At 45.7% G+C, this 17,707-nt stretch overlaps 2 protein-coding genes across 2 annotated transcripts in view; both read right to left on the bottom strand.

Annotated features, from left to right (window-relative positions):
* LOC123768084 (methyltransferase-like protein 27) overlaps window positions 1-13,041 on the bottom strand; it is a 116,111-nt gene extending 103,070 nt beyond the window's left edge. The window contains exon 1 of the mRNA XM_069306865.1: window positions 12,975-13,041. The gene's annotated coding sequence lies outside the window, so the exon portion shown is untranslated. The remainder of the gene's footprint in view (window positions 1-12,974) is intronic.
* Window positions 4,721-17,707, bottom strand: part of LOC123768340 (putative uncharacterized protein ENSP00000383309) — a 29,835-nt gene continuing 16,848 nt past the window's right edge. The window contains exon 2 of the mRNA XM_069307110.1: window positions 4,721-6,624. Within this exon, the coding sequence (XP_069163211.1) occupies window positions 4,721-6,624 (1,904 nt within the window). The remainder of the gene's footprint in view (window positions 6,625-17,707) is intronic.

The following is a 17,707-nucleotide window of genomic DNA, read 5'->3' on the forward strand; positions in this document are numbered from 1 at the left end:
TCCTCCCTGCACCCCCCCCCCCTCTTTCCAATTCCAGACCCCCTCCCTGTCCCCCTATTTCAGGGGTATCAAATGAAAATCAGACTGGATGGAAAAAAGTCAGCTTTAAAGTAATGTGCTCAAACATAGATGGGATAACAAACAAAGGAAGTGAACTTAGGGAAGGAATGCAAGAAGAGAATCCAGATGTAATAGGACTCGCAGAAACAAATCTGTCAGGAATCATAACAAATGTGGTGGTTTCCCCAGGACTACACTATAATAAGGAAAAAGAGAGAGGGAAGGGGAGGAGGCAGAGGGGTCCTACTGATGGAAAAGGAATGGAGTTTCAAGGAGATGGTTATCCCAGGCTACGGGGGGTTCAGAGACTAAATAACAGTCACCATGACGATGGGAGGACCAAGAGTACAAATACCAGTGATATATAACCCACCAACGAATGACAGAAGACCCAAGCAAGAGTATGACAGAAACAACATGGCAGTTAATACAATATTTATCTGTTACAGTATTATTACAACCAAAGTAGTCTAGCTATTTCTGTTGCTTGGTGACTTGTGAGAGGCTGAATCCTGCTGTCAATGGTCGTGAGCAGTTTTGTTTACCATGTTCAAGACGCTGCATGAAATACATTATTTGCTTCTGAAAAACTCTCGCAAGCTGTTGTTGTTGTTGAGCCACCACACAAGTCTTTGCATTAAATGAGATTGGAAAGATATTCCAAACCAGTACTATGACAGTGAGTTATGTCCCAAACCATCCAGTACTATGAGCAGTGAGTTATGTCCCAAACCATCCAGCACTATGAGCAGTGAGTTATGTCCCAAACCAACCAGTACTATGAGCAGTGAGTTATGTCCACAAACCATCCAGTACTATGAGCAGTGAGTTATGTCCCAAACCAACCAGTACCATGAGCAGTGAGTTATGTCCCAAACCATCCAGTACTATGAGCAGTGAGTTATGTCCACAAACCATCCAGTACTATGAGCAGTGAGTTATGTCCACAAACCATCCAGTACTATGAGCAGTGAGTTATGTCCACAAACCATCCAGTACTATGAGCAGTGAGTTATGTCCTAAACCATCCAGTACTATGAGCAGTGAGTTATGTCCACAAACCATCCAGTACTATGAGCAGTGAGTTATGTCCCAAACCATCCAGTACTATGAGCAGTGAGTTATGTCCACAAACCATCCAGTACTATCAGCAGTGAGTTATGTCCACAAACCATCCAGTACTATGAGCAGTGAGTTATGTCCCAAACCATCCAGTACTATGAGCAGTGAGTTATGTCCCAAACCAACCAGTACTATGAGCAGTGAGTTATGTCCCAAACCATCCAGTACTATGAGCAGTGAGTTATGTCCCAAACCAACCAGTACTATGAGCAGTGAGTTATGTCCCAAACCATCCAGTACTATGAGCAGTGAGTTATGTCCACAAACCATCCAGTACTATGAGCAGTGAGTTATGTCCCAAACCATCCAGTACTATGAGCAGTGAGTTATGTCCCAAACCATCCAGTACTATGAGCAGTGAGTTATGTCCCAAACCATCCAGTACTATGAGCAGTGAGTTATGTCCACAAACCAATCAGTACTATGAGCAGTGAGTTATGTCCCAAACCATCCAGTACTATGAGCAGTGAGTTATGTCCACAAACCAATCAGTACTAGCCCCTCAGCCCCACCTTCCAAATGTTCTTAGATTAATGCAATGACCCATTTCTTACGCTTTTATCATATTTACATTTATAATTTTGAATCAAATTTGCTTCAGCTACTTCTGCATCTAACCAATTCCATTTACTGACAGCTCTAACACTGAAAAAGTTCCTTCTGATATCTCTATGACTTATTTGTGTCATCAGTTTACATCTATGACCCCTCGTTCTGCTGTTCCTAGCTGTGAACAACACTGCTTTGTCTACGTTGTCAATTCCTCTCAGAATCTTATATGTCGTTATCATGTCCCCTTATCTCTCCTTTCCTCCAGTGTGTGTTTGTGTGCTTGTGTTCTGCGATTGTGTGTTTGTTTATTTGTGTGTGTGTGCCTGTGCGTGTGTTTGTGCTTGTACTCACCTGGTTGTACTTACCTATTTGTGCTTGCGGGTGTTCAGCTTCAGCTCTTTGGTCCCGTCTTTCGCTTGTCAATCAACTGGTGGGAATTTGACATTTCAACTTCTGCGTTTATATGCTTGTGCATTTATGTAATTGAGCGCGTATGAATGTGAGGCGTTTGTGAGTTCGTGTGTTTATATGCCTGAGCGTTTATGAGAATGTGCGTTTATGTGCTTCTTCATTTGCCTGTTTGTGCGTTTGAGGGCTTGTGCATTTGTGACGATGTGTGTGTTTGTGTTTGAGCACTTACTCGTTTGTGTGCATGTGCGTTTGTACTCACCTAGTTGTCCTTGCGGGGGTTGAGCTCTGCTCTTTCGGCCCGCCTCTCAACTGTCAATCAACTGTAACTATGGCCCCCCCCCCCCACACACACACACACACAGAAAGCAGCTCCTTAACAGCTGTCTAACTCCCAGGTACCTATTTACTGCAAGGTAACAGGGGGCATCAGGGTGAAAGAAACTTTGTTCATTTGTTTCTGTCTGGTCCGGGAATCGTACCCGGGCCACAGAATTACGAGCCCTGCGCGCTGTCAGCTCAGCTACCAGACACCCGTTTGTCTGCATGTGCATTGTGCGTTTGTGTGCATGTGCGTTTATGTGCATGTGCTTGTGTACTTCGGTGTTTGTACTCACCTAGTTGTCCTTGCAGTCGTTGAGCTTTGTCTCTTTGGTCCCGCCTCTCAACTGTCAATCAACTGGTGCACAGTTTCCTGAGCCTACTGGGCTCTATCATATCTACACTTGAAACTGTGCATTGAGTCAGCCTCCACCACATCACTGCCTCTCTGTTAACCACTCTGACACTGAAACAATTGTTTCTAATGTCTCTGTGCCTCATTCGGGTACTCGGTTTCCACCTGTGTCCCCTTGTTCGTGTTCTGCCAATGCTAAATAGTTTGTCTTTGTTCACCGTGTCAACTACTCTGGGAATTTTGTAGATCGCAATCATGTCTCTTATTATTTAGTCTTCCTGGGACGTGAGGTTTAGTACCCATAGCTTTTCCTCGTAACTCATACCTCTCAGTTCTGGGTCTAATCTGGTGGCATACCTCTGAATCTTCTCTAACTTTGTCTTGTTTTTAATTAGGTATGAACTCCAGGATTGGTCTGACACATGTGGTTATCTTGAGGTTATCTTGAGATGATTTCGGGGCTTTAGTGTCCCCGCGGCCCGGTCCTCGACCAGGCCTCCACCCCCAGGAAGCAGCCCGTGACAGCTGACTTAACTCCAAGGTACCTATTTACTGCTAGGTAACAGGGGCATTCAGGGTGAAAGAAACTTTTGCCCATTTGTTTCTGCCTCGTGCGGGAATCGAACCCGCGCCACAGAATTACAAGTCCTGCGCGCTATCCACCAGGCTACGAGGCCCCTGGTATACATGGTTATGAATGATTCCTTACACAAGTGTCTAAAGACTGTTCTTATTTAGGCTGTTATGACCCCATCGTAACCAGTTCCAACTAGATGCGCTTGGCCCATACTTATAGACATTCATTTACTGTAATACAAATTTCTTTACCATTATACTACTACAGTGTATATATTAATGTATGAATGTATTTAAATTTCACCATGAACACAGGTATTATGTTGATATATAATATTTCATTATGTTGTTCTTGAGTAGTTGAACTATTTGTACAATTGAAGGCTGGCCAGCCAACTCCCCTGTGTCTACAACCCGTCCTCGACTCAAGTCCATTCCATCCAGCGGTCGACCCCACAGACGCATTCATAAATTTTAAAATGCTGGTTATTCAAAATAGGAATTTTCTCAAATATAAATTAATATTATAATATATTAGCATATTGTGCATATATAGGCACTAGTTAGGTTAGGTATTTAGGTTCTGTTGACGATTATTTGTATTTGTAGTACGTGGTGAAGCATTTACAGCGTTGTGGTTCGAACAAAATTCGTCAGTGAAGTGCTTGTTCTGGAAGTGTTCGAAAGTCATGAGTTGTGCAGCCCGTCCTCCAAACAAAGACCCAAAAATGATTTCATGCACCCGCCAAATCCCCTGTTTATGAATGAAAAACGGTTTAGACACGACTCACAATTGATTTCGTTCGAACACTTCCGTTACAGGGGCTTTACTGAACGAATTTTGTTCGAACCACAATGCTATAAATACTTCACCCACGTACTACAAATGCAAATAATCGCCAACCGAACCTAAATACCTAACCTAACCTAACCTATGCCTATATATGCACAATATGCTAATATATTATAATATTAATTTATATTTGAGAAAATTCTTGTTTTGAATGAACAGCAAGTTAAAATTTATGAATGCGTCTGTGGGGGCGACCGCTGGATGTAATGGACTTGAGTCGAGGACGGGTTGCACTATGGTTATGTAACATCACCACCCACCTTGTCCACAACATAGCTGCCATACTGTCTAGTGTACCCATGTTGTTAAGTTAGTTATGCTTAGTAACATCTAGCTACTGTGACTTGCGTCTTGTGATAACTTACTCTACTTATAATTAATTTGTTGCAGTTATGTAAATATTGTATATATATGCTGTGTCGTAAAGATTATTATGTCCCAGTAAACTGCTGGTTTTTAGTTAACTCTCAACGCTACACATTTTTTATTGATTTACCTGAGGCCAGGAGAGTCACTGATTTACCTGAGGCCAGGAGGGTCGCTGATTTACCTGAGGCCAGGAGGGTCACTGATTTACGTGGAGCCAGGAGGGTCACTGATTTACGTGGGGCCAGGAGGGTCACTGATTTACGTGGGGCCAGGAGGGTCACTGATTTACGTGGGGCCAGGAGGGTCACTGATTTACGTGGGGCCAGGAGGGTCACTGATTTACGTGGAGCCAGGAGGGTCACTGATTTACGTGGAGCCAGGAGGGTCACTGATTTACGTGGGGCCAGGAGGGTCACTGATTTACGTGGGGCCAGGAGGGTCGCTGATTTACGTGGGGTTAGGAGGGTCACTGATTTACGTGGGGCCAGGAGGGTCGCTGATTTACGTGGGGCCAGGAGGGTCACTGATTTACGTGGGGCCAGGAGGGTCGCTGATTTACCTGAGGCCAGGAGGGTCGCTGATTTACCTGAGGCCAGGAGGGTCACTGATTTACCTGAGGCCAGGAGGGTCGCTGATTTACCTGAAGCCAGGAGGGTCGCTGATTTACGTGGGGCCAGGAGGGTCGCTGATTTACGTGGGGCCAGGAGGGTCACTGATTTACGTGGGGCCAGTAGGGTCGCTGATTTACGTGGGGCCAGGAGGGTCACTGATTTACGTGGGGCCAGGAGGGTCGCTGATTTACCTGAGGCCAGGAGGGTCGCTGATTTACCTGAGGCCAGGAGGGTCACTGATTTACCTGAGGCCAGGAGGGTCGCTGATTTACCTGAAGCCAGGAGGGTCGCTGATTTACGTGGGGCCAGGAGGGTCGCTGATTTACGTGGGGCTAGGAGGGTCACTGATTTACGTGGGGCCAGGAGGGTCGCTGATTTACCTGAGGCCAGGAGGGTCGCTGATTTACCTGAGGCCAGGAGGGTCACTGATTTACCTGAGGCCAGGAGGGTCACTGATTTACCTGAGGCCAGGAGGGTCACTGATTTACCTGAGGCCAGGAGGGTCGCTGATTTACCTGAGGCCAGGAGGGTCGCTGATTTACCTGAGGCCAGGAGGGTCGCTGATTTACGTGGGGCTAGGAGGGTCGCTGATTTACGTGGGGCCAGGAGGGTCGCTGATTTACGTGGGGCCAGGAGGGTCACTGATTTACGTGGAGCCAGGAGGGTCACTGATTTACCTGAGGCCAGGAGGGTCGCTGATTTACCTGAGGCCAGGAGGGTCACTGATTTACGTGGAGCCAGGAGGGTCACTGATTTACCTGAGGCCAGGAGGGTCGCTGATTTACCTGAGGCCAGGAGGGTCGCTGATTTACGTGGGGCCAGGAGGGTCACTGATTTACGTGGAGCCAGGAGGGTCACTGATTTACCTGAGGCCAGGAGGGTCACTGATTTACCTGAGGCCAGGAGGGTCGCTGATTTACCTGAGGCCAGGAGGGTCACTGATTTACCTGAGGCCAGGAGGGTCACTGATTTACCTGAGGCCAGGAGGGTCGCTGATTTACCTGAGGCCAGGAGGGTCACTGATTTACCTGAGGCCAGGAGGGTCACTGATTTACCTGAGGCCAGGAGGGTCGCTGATTTACCTGAGGCCAGGAGGGTCACTGATTTACGTGGGGCCAGGAGGGTCGCTGATTTACCTGAGGCCAGGAGGGTCGCTGATTTACCTGAGGCCAGGAGGGTCACTGATTTACCTGAGGCCAGGAGGGTCACTAATTTACCTGAAGCCAGGAGGATCACTGATTTACGTGGAGCCAGGAGGGTCACTGATTTACCTGAGGCCAGGAGGGTCACTGATTTACGTGGGGCCAGGAGTGTCACTGATTTACGTGGGGCCAGGAGGGTCACTGATTTACCTGAGGCCAGGAGGGTCGTTGATTTACGTGGGGCCAAGAGAGTCACTGATTAAAATAGGAAAAGTTCTACACCACTTATTATGTTGGGTGGCCAGGTTCTGCCATGCTTGCAGAACATGACCTAGTGCATTAATGTGCTTCTGGGGTTGGGTGCTTGTGCGTTTGTGCTTGACTGTTTGTATGCTTGTGCGTTTGTGCTTGACTGTTTGTATGTGTATGTGTATGTTTATGTGTATGTGTATGTTTATGTGTATGTTTATGTGTATGTGTATGCGTTTGTGCTTGACTGTTTGTATGCTTGTGCGTTTGAGTTTGTGTGATTGTGGGCTTGTTCGTTTGTTTGTAAGTTTGTTCGTTTTTGTGCTTGTGATTTTATATGCTTTTTGCACTTATTAATGACTGTGTTGCGCATGAATGATTGTGTTGTTGTGCGTTTTCATGTTCGTGCGTTTGTATGTTTATTTGTTTATGTGTATGTTCGTTTGTGTTATTGAATATTTCTAAGTTTGTGTGGTTGTGAATTTCAGTGCTTATGCGTTTGTGCGCTTGTGTGTTTGTGCTAATGTGTATGTGCATTTGTGTGCTTGTGCGTTTATATATATACTCCCCGCATATACTCTACCTGACTTCTCCCACATGCATCCACCCATCTCCCCCCCCCCATACAACAACAACAAAAATCTCCCCCCCCCCCACCCCACATCTTCCTTATCTCCCCCACGTATGCACCCTCTCTGTCTCCGCACACACACATACCGTCCATATCACTCCCATCTCTCGCCTCACCCGTCTCGCCACACTGTAATCATTTTCACAATACACCGTCGTCATTACTGTCAACATCTTCATGGTATACTCAACAGGGGATTTCGATGTGGATTTAATATATAACTTATTTAAGAATATTCTAAACAAAGTACAGGAACATAGTATACCATACAAATTGAATAGATCGAATATTAATGACCCAAACTGGATTAACAAAGAATTTGAAGAACCTTATAGGTAAAAAGAGAGCTTGGTACAAAAGGATTAAGAATGGGGAAGTCAGTTTAGAACAGGAATTCATACAACTGGTTAGAAATGTTAAAAAAGAGATAAGGAAAGCAAAAAGAAACTATGAAGTTCGCATAGCAGAGCAAGCAAAGTCAAATCCTAAAGGTTTTTTTCAGTTATATCGAACTAAGACTATGGAAAGGATAGGTCCATTAAAAATTGAGACAGGTCAAATAACGGATAATGACAAGGAGATGAGTAGTATTATTATATTTTTAATATTGTATATTAATATTTTATATCTGTATTTACTAAAGAAGAACTTAACAATATGCCTTCAGCCGAACAAGTCTATGTGGGTGGGGATAAGGACAGGTTGACTAGTTTAGCAGTTACCAGGGAGGATGTAATTAAACAATTCGAAAAACTAAAACCAAACAAATCCCCAGGTCCGGATGAAGTGTTTGCCAGGGTGCTTAAAGAATGCAAAGAGGAGCTTTCCGAGCCACTGTCTACCATATTTAATAAATCAATAGAGTCAGGCAGAGTGCCAGTCATGGAAGGTAGCTAATGTGGTACCAATTTTTAAGAAAGGAGATAGATCACTTGCGTCAAACTATCGGCCAAGTAGCCTAACGTCTATTGTGGGAAAGTTACTTGAATCAATAATTGCAAATACAATTCATCTCCATCTTGAAAAACATAAATTAATAAATGAGTCGCAACATGGTTTTACAAATGGCCGTTCATGTTTAACAAATTTGCTAACTTTTTATTCCAGCATAGTTGAGGCAGTTGATAGTAGTAAGGATTGTGATGTTGTGTACCTTGACTTTAGCAAAGCTTTTGATACAGTGCCACATGAAAGACTAATTAAAAAAATAGAAGCTCATGGTATTGGAGGTGCTATATTAAGTTGAATTAGGGCATGGCTATTCCAAAGGAAACAGAGTTAGTATAAATGGGGTTAAGTCAGAGTGGGATAATGTTGTTAGTGGAGTACCTCAGGGCTCTGTCCTGGGACCTCTGTTGTTTATAATATATACAAATGATTTAGATTCAGGTTTGAGTAGCAAAATCTGCAAACTTGCAGATGATACAAAAATCGGTAGGGAAATTAACACGAAAGAAAACTCGCTATCACTTCAAGTTGATCTAAATAGGGTTTTAAAATGGTCAAAAGACTGGCAGATGCAGTTTAATGCTAATAAATGTAGAGTTTTGAGGCTAGGTAATGATGATAGAGTTACAAGATACGAGCTAGATGGTGTTGAGATTGCGAAGTCGGAAAGCGAAAGGGATCTGGGAGTTATGATTAGTAAGAATTTAAAACAAAAAGATCAATGCATGAATGTTCGTAATAAGGCGAATAGGACACTGGGATTTATTAATCGAAGCGTTAGTAACAAGACACCTGGTGTGGTTCTTCAGCTATATCTTGCTCTGGTTAGGCCCCATTTAGATTATGCAGTCCAGTTTTGGTCGCCGTACTATAGAATGGATATAAATTCACTTGAACGTGTCCAGCGTAGGATGACTAAGTTAATTCCCCAAATTAGAAATCTTTCATATGAAGAAAGATTAACAAAGCTTAAGTTGCATTCACTGGAAAGGCGAAGAGTTAGGGGTGACATGATAGGTTTACAAGTGGATGAATGGATATAACAAAGGGGATATTAATAGGGTATTAAAATTATCAACACAATACAGAACACGAAACAATGGGTATAAATTGGATAAGTTTAGATTTAGGAAAGACTTGGGTAAATACTGGTTCAGTAACAGGGTTGTTGATTTGTGGAACCAATTACCGCGTAACGTGGTGGAAGTGGGGTCCCTCGATTGTTTCAAGTGCGGGTTGGACATGTATATGAGTGGGATTGGGTGGTTATAGATAGGAGCTGCCTCGTATGGGCCAATAGGCCTTCTGCAGTTACCTTTGTTCTTATGTTCTATATCTTCGTCTCCTCCCACAAATACTCCCCCCCCCCCTTATCACTGTAACCGAAAGGTTGTGCGAATTTATCATGTAAATATTGGCTTTCCCGTCAGTATCTGAAAACACCAATGTGTAAATGTTAAACTTTGTGGTGGAGTTTGGAGAGCACAGTTCATATTCACTTGCTCGTACAAGGGGGGGGGGGTATGGGGGCCCGCCCTTGGCTTCCCCCCCCCCCCCCCCACCGGGACACTCTCAATACAATTACCAGGAAATCTGGAAAAGTTTAAATAAGCTTCCTCAAAGTCTCTGATCTTCCTCCTCGGAAACAGAGAACTGACGTTCTCTTTTAAAGATTAGAATGTTCGTCACTTGGGAAGAAAGTTTAAAAAATGTTATATACTTTCTTAAATTTTTGGCAATACGTTTTTGGAGTTTAAAAAATGTCAGTATCAATTAAATTACAAAACAATTAAACCTAATCAAAAGTATACAAAAACAAAATGTATAAATTATTTATAAAATATACCATAAAAAGTTCTAAATGCGTACTTCCAGAAGGCGAATTTAGAGAGTGTAGAAGGGAGTGCAGGGGGGACTCCGTTGTTGCTCTACTCTAGTGTCATTGTAGCGATGTGAGTTGTTGCCATGATGTAAAGGTGTAGTCTAAAACAACTGATAGTGGGTGAAGTGAAATTACTCATAAGGGTCACTCATAATGACATCCACTACAGAGATGTGCACAAATGCTCACAGCTGAGGTGTTTACGGTAGCCCGAGACGTTCCCAACGTAATCTACGCGATGTTCCAACATTCAAATAGGTAAACAAGACCAAACAGGTGATCAAGGAGTAAAGGATCTTTAAGTTTTAAAGAGATTTCAGTAGTATTAGTTAACACAAACTGAAAGCTCCTTAAATAAAAAATAAATGTTTCAGAATGTTACGATTTTTTTTCAATATGTACGTTTATAATAAATATATAAGAAAATTTTATATAATGAATATCTGTAGAAAGTGTTTATTTTAACAGGTAGGTAATAATTTTTTGTTTAAGAATTTTCTCAAAATGTTGTGAAATATTTTGCTTGAAACAGAATTAGATTAAAACAAAATCGGGCAAGAAATTAATTTGTAGTCAAATTAATTTCTTAAAATTAATAGAGTGTGTTGGAGACTGTTGTAGAGTGTGTTGGAGTCTGTTGTAGAGTGTGTTGGAGACTGTTGTAGAGTGTGTTGGAGACTGTTGTAGTGTGTGTTGGAGTCTGTTGTAGTGTGTGTTGGAGACTGTTGTAGAGTGTGTTGGAGACTGTTGCAGTGTGTGTTGGAGACTGTTGTAGTGTGTGTTGGAGACTGTTGTAGTGTGTGTTGGAGACTATTGAATTGTGTGTTGGAGACTGTTGTAGAGTGTGTTGGAGACTGTTGTAGAGTGTGTTGGAGACTGTTGTAGAGTGTGTTGGAGACTGTTGTAGAGTGTGTTGGAGACTGTTGTAGAGTGTGTTGGAGACTGTTGTAGAGTGTGTTGGAGACTGTTGTAGAGTGTGCTGGAGACTGTTGTAGAGTGTGCTGGAGACTGTTGTAGAGTGTGTTGGAGACTGTTGTAGAGTGTGTTGGAGACTGTTGTAGAGTGTGTTGGAGACTGTTGTAGAGTGTGTTGGAGACTGTTGTAGAGTGTGTTGGAGACTGTTGTAGAGTGTGTTGGAGACTGTTGTAGAGTGTGTTGGAGACTGTTGTAGAGTGTGTTGGAGACTGTTGTAGAGTGTGTTGGAGACTGTTGTAGAGTGTGTTGGAGACTGTTGTAGTGTGTGTTGGAGACTGTTGTAGTGTGTGTTGGAGACTGTTGTAGAGTGTGTTGGAGACTGTTGTAGAGTGTGTTGGAGACTGTTGCAGTGTGTGTTGGAGACTGTTGTAGTGTGTGTTGGAGACTGTTGTAGTGTGTGTTGGAGACTATTGAATTGTGTGTTGGTGACTGTTGTAGTGTGTGTTGGAGACTGTTGTAGTGTGTGTTGGAGACTGTTGTAGAGTGTTGGAGACTGTTGTAGAGTGTGTTGGAGACTGTTGTAGAGTGTGTTGGAGACTGTTGTAGAGTGTGTTGGAGACTGTTGTAGAGTGTGTTGGAGACTGTTGTAGAGTGTGTTGGAGACTGTTGTAGAGTGTGTTGGAGACTGTTGTAGAGTGTGTTGGAGACTGTTGTAGAGTGTGTTGGAGACTGTTGTAGAGTGTGTTGGAGACTGTTGTAGAGTGTGCTGGAGACTGTTGTAGAGTGTGCTGGAGACTGTTGTAGAGTGTGTTGGAGACTGTTGTAGAGTGTGTTGGAGACTGTTGTAGAGTGTGTTGGAGACTGTTGTAGAGTGTGTTGGAGACTGTTGTAGAGTGTGTTGGAGACTGTTGTAGAGTGTGTTGGAGACTGTTGTAGAGTGTGTTGGAGACTGTTGTAGTGTGTGTTGGAGACTGTTGTAGTGTGTGTTGGAGACTGTTGTAGTGTGTGTTGGAGACTGTTGTAGTGTGTGTTGGAGACTGTTGTAGAGTGTGTTGGAGACTGTTGTAGTGTGTGTTGGAGACTGTTGTAGTGTGTGCTGGAGACTGTTGTAGTGTGTGCTGGAGACTGTTGTAGTGTGTGTTGGAGACTGTTGTAGTGTGTGTTGGAGACTGTTGTAGTGTGTGTTGGAGACTGTTGTAGAGTGTGTTGGAGACTGTTGTAGTGTGTGCTGGAGACTGTTGTAGTGTGTGTTGGAGTCTGTTGTAGAGTGTGTTGGAGACTGTTGTAGTGTGTGCTGGAGACTGTTGTAGTGTGTGTTGGAGACTGTTGTAGTGTGTGTTGGAGACTGTTGTAGAGTGTGTTGGAGACTGTTGTAGTGTGTGTTGGAGACTGTTGTAGTGTGTGTTGGAGTCTGTTGTAGAGTGTGTTGGAGTCTGTTGTAGAGTGTGTTGGAGACTGTTGTAGTGTGTGTTGGAGACTGTTGTAGTGTGTGTTGGAGACTGTTGTAGTGTGTGTTGTAGAGTGTGCTGGAGACTGTTGTAGAGTGTGTTGTAGAGTGTGCTGGAGACTGTTGTAGTGTGTGTTGGAGACTGTTGTAGAGTGTGTTGTAGAGTGTGCTGGAGACTGTTGTAGTGTGTGTTGGAGACTGTTGTAGAGTGTGTTGTAGAGTGTGCTGGAGACTGTTGTAGTGTGTGTTGGAGACTGTTGTAGAGTGTGTTGGAGTCTGTTGTAGAGTGTGTTGGAGACTGTTGTAGTGTGTGCTGGAGACTGTTGTAGTGTGTGTTGGAGACTATTGAAGTGTGTGTTGGAGACTGTTGTAGTGTGCGTTGGAGACTGTTGTAGAGTGTGGTGGAGACTGTTGTAGTGTGTGTTGGAAGCTGTGTTTGCAACTTTGTTAGAGAGTGTGTTAGGCAGAGTGTTAGAGAGTGTGTTAGGCAGAGTGTTAGACTGTGGTAGAGGCGGTGAGGGAGGCGAGGTTACCTGGAGGAGAGGGCCGGGCGTGTGGGTAATCTGGTAGTCTCCTTATCACTGAGGCGGCGGCTCTTCTGCCTCCGATCATATAGCGTCCCACAGCTGGGTATACCTCCTGCCCCCCCCCCCCTGGTGAATATCCCAGTTATACGGGTGTGAGACGTCCCCGGGGCAGGGTGCAGGGGGTGAGACGTCCCCGGGGCAGGGTGCAGGGGGTGAGACGTCCCCGGGGCAGGGTGCAGGGGATGTGACGACTCCGGGGCAGGGTGCAGGGGGTGAGACGTCCCCGGGGCAGGGTGCAGGGGGTGAGACGTCCCGGGGAAGGGTGCAGGGGGGTGAGACGTCCCGGGGCAGGGTGCAGGGGTGTGAGACGTCCCGGGGCAGGGTGCAGGGGGGTGAGACGTCCCCGGGGCAGGGTGCAGGGGGGTGAGACGTCCCAGGGGCAGGGTGCAGGGGGTGAGACGTCCCCGGGGCAGGGTGCAGGGGGTGAGACGTCCCCGGGGCAGGGTGCAGGGGGGTGAGACGTCCCCGGGGCAGGGTGCAGGGGGTGAGACGTCCCCGGGGCAGGGTGCAGGGGGAGAGACGTCCTCGGGGCAGGGTGCAGGGGGGTGAGACGTCCCCGGGGCAGGGTGCAGGGGGTGAGACGTCCCCGGGGCAGGGTGCAGGGGGGGAGACGTCCCCGGGGCAGGGTGCAGGGGGGGAGACGTCCCCGGGGCAGGGTGCAGGGGTAAGACGACCCCGGGGCAGGGTGCAGGGGGTGAGACGTCCCCGGGGCAGGGTGCAAGGGATGTGACGACTCCGGGGCAGGGTGCAGGGGGTAAGACGTCCCCGGGGCAGGGTGCAGGGGGGTGAGACGTCCCCGGGGCAGGGTGCAGGGGGTAAGACGTCCCCGGGGCAGGGTGCAGGGGGGTGAGACGTCCCCGGGGCAGGGTGCAGGGGGTGAGACGTCCCCGGGGCAGGGTGCAGGGGTAAGACGACCCCGGGGCAGGGTGCAGGGGTAAGACGACCCCGGGGCAGGGTGCAGGGGGTGAGACGTCCCCGGGGCAGGGTGCAAGGGATGTGACGACTCCGGGGCAGGGTGCAGGGGATGAGACGTCCCCGGGGCAGGGTGCAGGGGGGGAGAGGTCCTAGGGGCAGGGTGCAGGGGGTAAGACGACCCCGGTTCAGGGTGCAAGGGATGTGACGACTCCGGGGCAGGGTGCAGGGGGTGAGACGTCCCCGGGGCAGGGTGCAGGGGGGTGAGACGTCCCTGGGGGTAGGGTGCAGGGGGTGAGAGTGTGTGTAAGACGTAACCGCGACAGGGGTGCAGGGGGTGCTAGGGTGGAAGTCGTCCCCGGGGCAGAGCACAGGAGATGAGAGGGTGTAAGACGTCCCCGGGACAAGGGGGGGGGGGTGCAAGTCATCCTGCTGCCTGTTGCGTATTCTTGCTTGGTATGCATCCGGTTAAGTGCTTTTTGAATTCATGCATCCTGTTGTGTATACACTTGGCTGGCATAAATTATGTTGTATACACTTGGTTGGCATAAATTATGTTGTTTATATATGCACGAGATACAAGATGTTGTCCACTATAGCTAGACATATATCTGTGTACCCATCCATGCCTAGCATGCTTTTTATATTACGTTCTCTTGTCTGGTATACTTCCCGGTGTATGCTGGACATGCGTCTTACAGTATAACCTTCCCTGGCATATATCCTGTCACCCGTTGTGTATCGTTAAACGACTTGCGTTATGATATATACTCAGTTACCATGTTGACCAAACCACACACTAGAAAGTGAAGGGACAACGACGTTTCGGTTCGTCCTGGACCATTCTCTTATTCCTATTACTATCCCCCTTCTTATCCCTATTACTATCCTCTTCTTATTGCTATTACTATCCCCCTTTATTACACCTTACATTTCGTACCTTTGGCCATACTTTTTCTTCCTCTAAGATTTTCTTCTCCTGACCTCTCTCTTGCTTATTTATTCCCTTCGCCTCCTTCCCTCGGAAAGCCAATCCACTGCACCAAAATATGTTTGCTTACAGAAAAGGTGTTGGTACTACAGAATGCCTTACCTCCCTCCTGGATAAAATCAATGACAAACCTGGAATCCTTTTTCTAGACCTTGAAAAAGCCTTCGAGTTAGCCAGTGCTCCAGCTACACTGTGCTGCCTTGTGGATAAGGAAATCAAAGGACACGCTCTTGCCTTTGCCAAAGGAAGCCTGCTTATCCGAGAAGCTAAAGTCAAATTCCAAGGAAAAACATCGACCTCAAAGAGGCTGGAAAATAGAACTCCGCAGGGAGGAATACTAAGCCCCTTCCTCTTCAACTGTCTCATGGAACAATTCATGAAGCTCAAGCTACCAAAAGCCAAACTGCTTAACTATGCAGACGACTTTGTGGTCATCATCAATGGCAAAGGTGCAAGGAACCATGCACAAAAATGCCTAGATATTATCAGCAGGGAAGCGGAACACATAGCAGTGAAAATAAACATCAATAAAACAAAAGCAATGGCCGTTAAAATGAAAACTCAAGACATCAGACTGGCAATACAAGGACAAGAAATTGAGTGGGTTACCTCTTTTCAATACCTTGGGGTCATAATAGACAGCCTGTTGAAATTCACTCAAGAAATTGAATATCTTCGGCAACGCTGTAAAGCCAGAAACTCAGCTTTGCGCTCTCTGACCAGTCTTAGAGAGGGTGCATCTCTACCAGTACTCAAAATGTACTACGTTCAAGCAGTTAGGTCACTCATCGACTATGCTGCTCCTGCTCTTACATCCCTCAGTGATAACCAATGGCAGAAACTGGAAGTGTCTCAAAATGATGCTCTGAGAACAATGCTGGGAGCACCTATATGGACGCGTAGAGAGAACCTTAGAATGAAAACAAATTTACCAGCATAAGAAAACAGGATGAAACAAAGGATAGCCACCATAATAGGAAAACTTACTGGAACAACTGCCAGGCTGTCAGTCAAAGACAGCATACAGAGATCCTTTCAGAAAAACCTACAGTATAGAACAAGCTCATGGATACATAATGTGGTCAAAATTTTAGAGAAAATGGACATGAAATGGACCATTAAAAACAAAGGGGAAGATAGATCATATCAACACTTTCGACAGCCTCCTCCATGGGAAGAATCGACTCTAAAGATAATCATTGAAAGATTACCAGTTAAAAAATCAGCATGTGACCCGCAGAGGCTCAAGGAAGTAATAGAGCAACAAATGGAAACTATCTCTAGACCCACAACGACTCACATCTTCACAGACGGATCAGTTGATCAAGAAAAAAGTTCTGCTGGGGCAGCAGTTTACACTACCAACCATGAAGCTTACTGGAGCATGAATAGTGGGTGCTCAACATTGCAAACAGAATTATATGCCCTGAAGGAGGCAATAAACTATACAATTGAGAATAATTTACATGATGTCATCATTCATACAGACTCTAAATCTTCGCTCCAGGCATTGTTATCCAGTCAGCACAGAGACAATATACAACTCCTCACAGAAATTCAACATATAGGAAAAGATGCCCATAATCGAGGGCTGTCAATCACCCTAAATTGGATACCAAGTCACATTGGCATAGAGGGTAATGAAAAGGCAGACTCACTAGCAAAAACTTCCACTGATCTACCTGTTGTACAGGTTCAAATACCTCCAAGTTTCTCACAGATAAAGGAGCAAATCAAGAAGAAAATATTCTCAACTATCAAAAGTCGCCACAGAGCCAAAGTAGCGGAAGGAAGATCCACTGCGATATGGTATGAACAAGCCACTGGTTACTCCTCTTTCAAGCCTGGCAAAAAGATATCCAGAGACATTGCAGTAGCCATACACAGACTCAGACTTGGGTACAAGTGCTGCTGGGAGGTAATGAACCCAATAGTTAAAGAGTGTCACATTTGTGAAACTGAGGCAGAGGCGCCGCTATTGCACTACTTACTGCAATGTGAAGCTACTGAACCCCTGCGCATCAAACTCAACATTAATCCAACGACAGCAGCTGCATTAGATGCACATTCCACCGCGACTACAATGATCAGAAAAGCTGTTGAGGAATGGGACTCATTAGTGAGCATTCTGCATCTACATCCTCCACCAAGATAATGTAAATAAAACAAGATTAAAACCAGAGCACTAAAACAGAAGCGATAAATAAGCAGGGAAAAAGGAGAAGTCCCCTACTCCATTTTAAACTTAGACCCAAATATCACAGGAAAAAGGTTATCATGTATAACCAAACTCAATTACGGGCTCACCATAGCCCGTGCTACATGGACACTTCGTCCTGAGTAGCTAAATCTTTAACAACAACAACATCCTTCCCTCATCGCAAAAAAAAAATCGACTTGAGAATGGTCCTGAACTGACCGAAACGTCGTCGTCCCTTCACTTTCTAGTGTGTGGTTTGGTCTACATATTTCAGCCTCGTTATTGTGACTCCTCGTCTGCACTCAGTTACCATGCATGCATTATGTTGTGAGTCATGGAAACCGGGCCTACGTGCGGCCGTTTTGCTTTTCCCAACGGCCCCACATAGGCCCAGGGGTGCTTCCATATTTTCCCGACGGGCTCTCGTAGGGCCCGGGGGCGTTTTCATTTTTTTCCCTACGACCCCTAGTAGACCTGGGGTGTTTTCATATTCCTCTACTGCCCCTCGTAGGCCTTGGGGTGTTTTCATATTTGTTTTTGTTCGACAGCCCATTGAAATTGAAATTGAAATTGAAA

Source organism: Procambarus clarkii, chromosome 59 (assembly GCF_040958095.1).
Source record: "Procambarus clarkii isolate CNS0578487 chromosome 59, FALCON_Pclarkii_2.0, whole genome shotgun sequence".
NCBI classification, from domain to species: domain Eukaryota; kingdom Metazoa; phylum Arthropoda; class Malacostraca; order Decapoda; family Cambaridae; genus Procambarus; species Procambarus clarkii.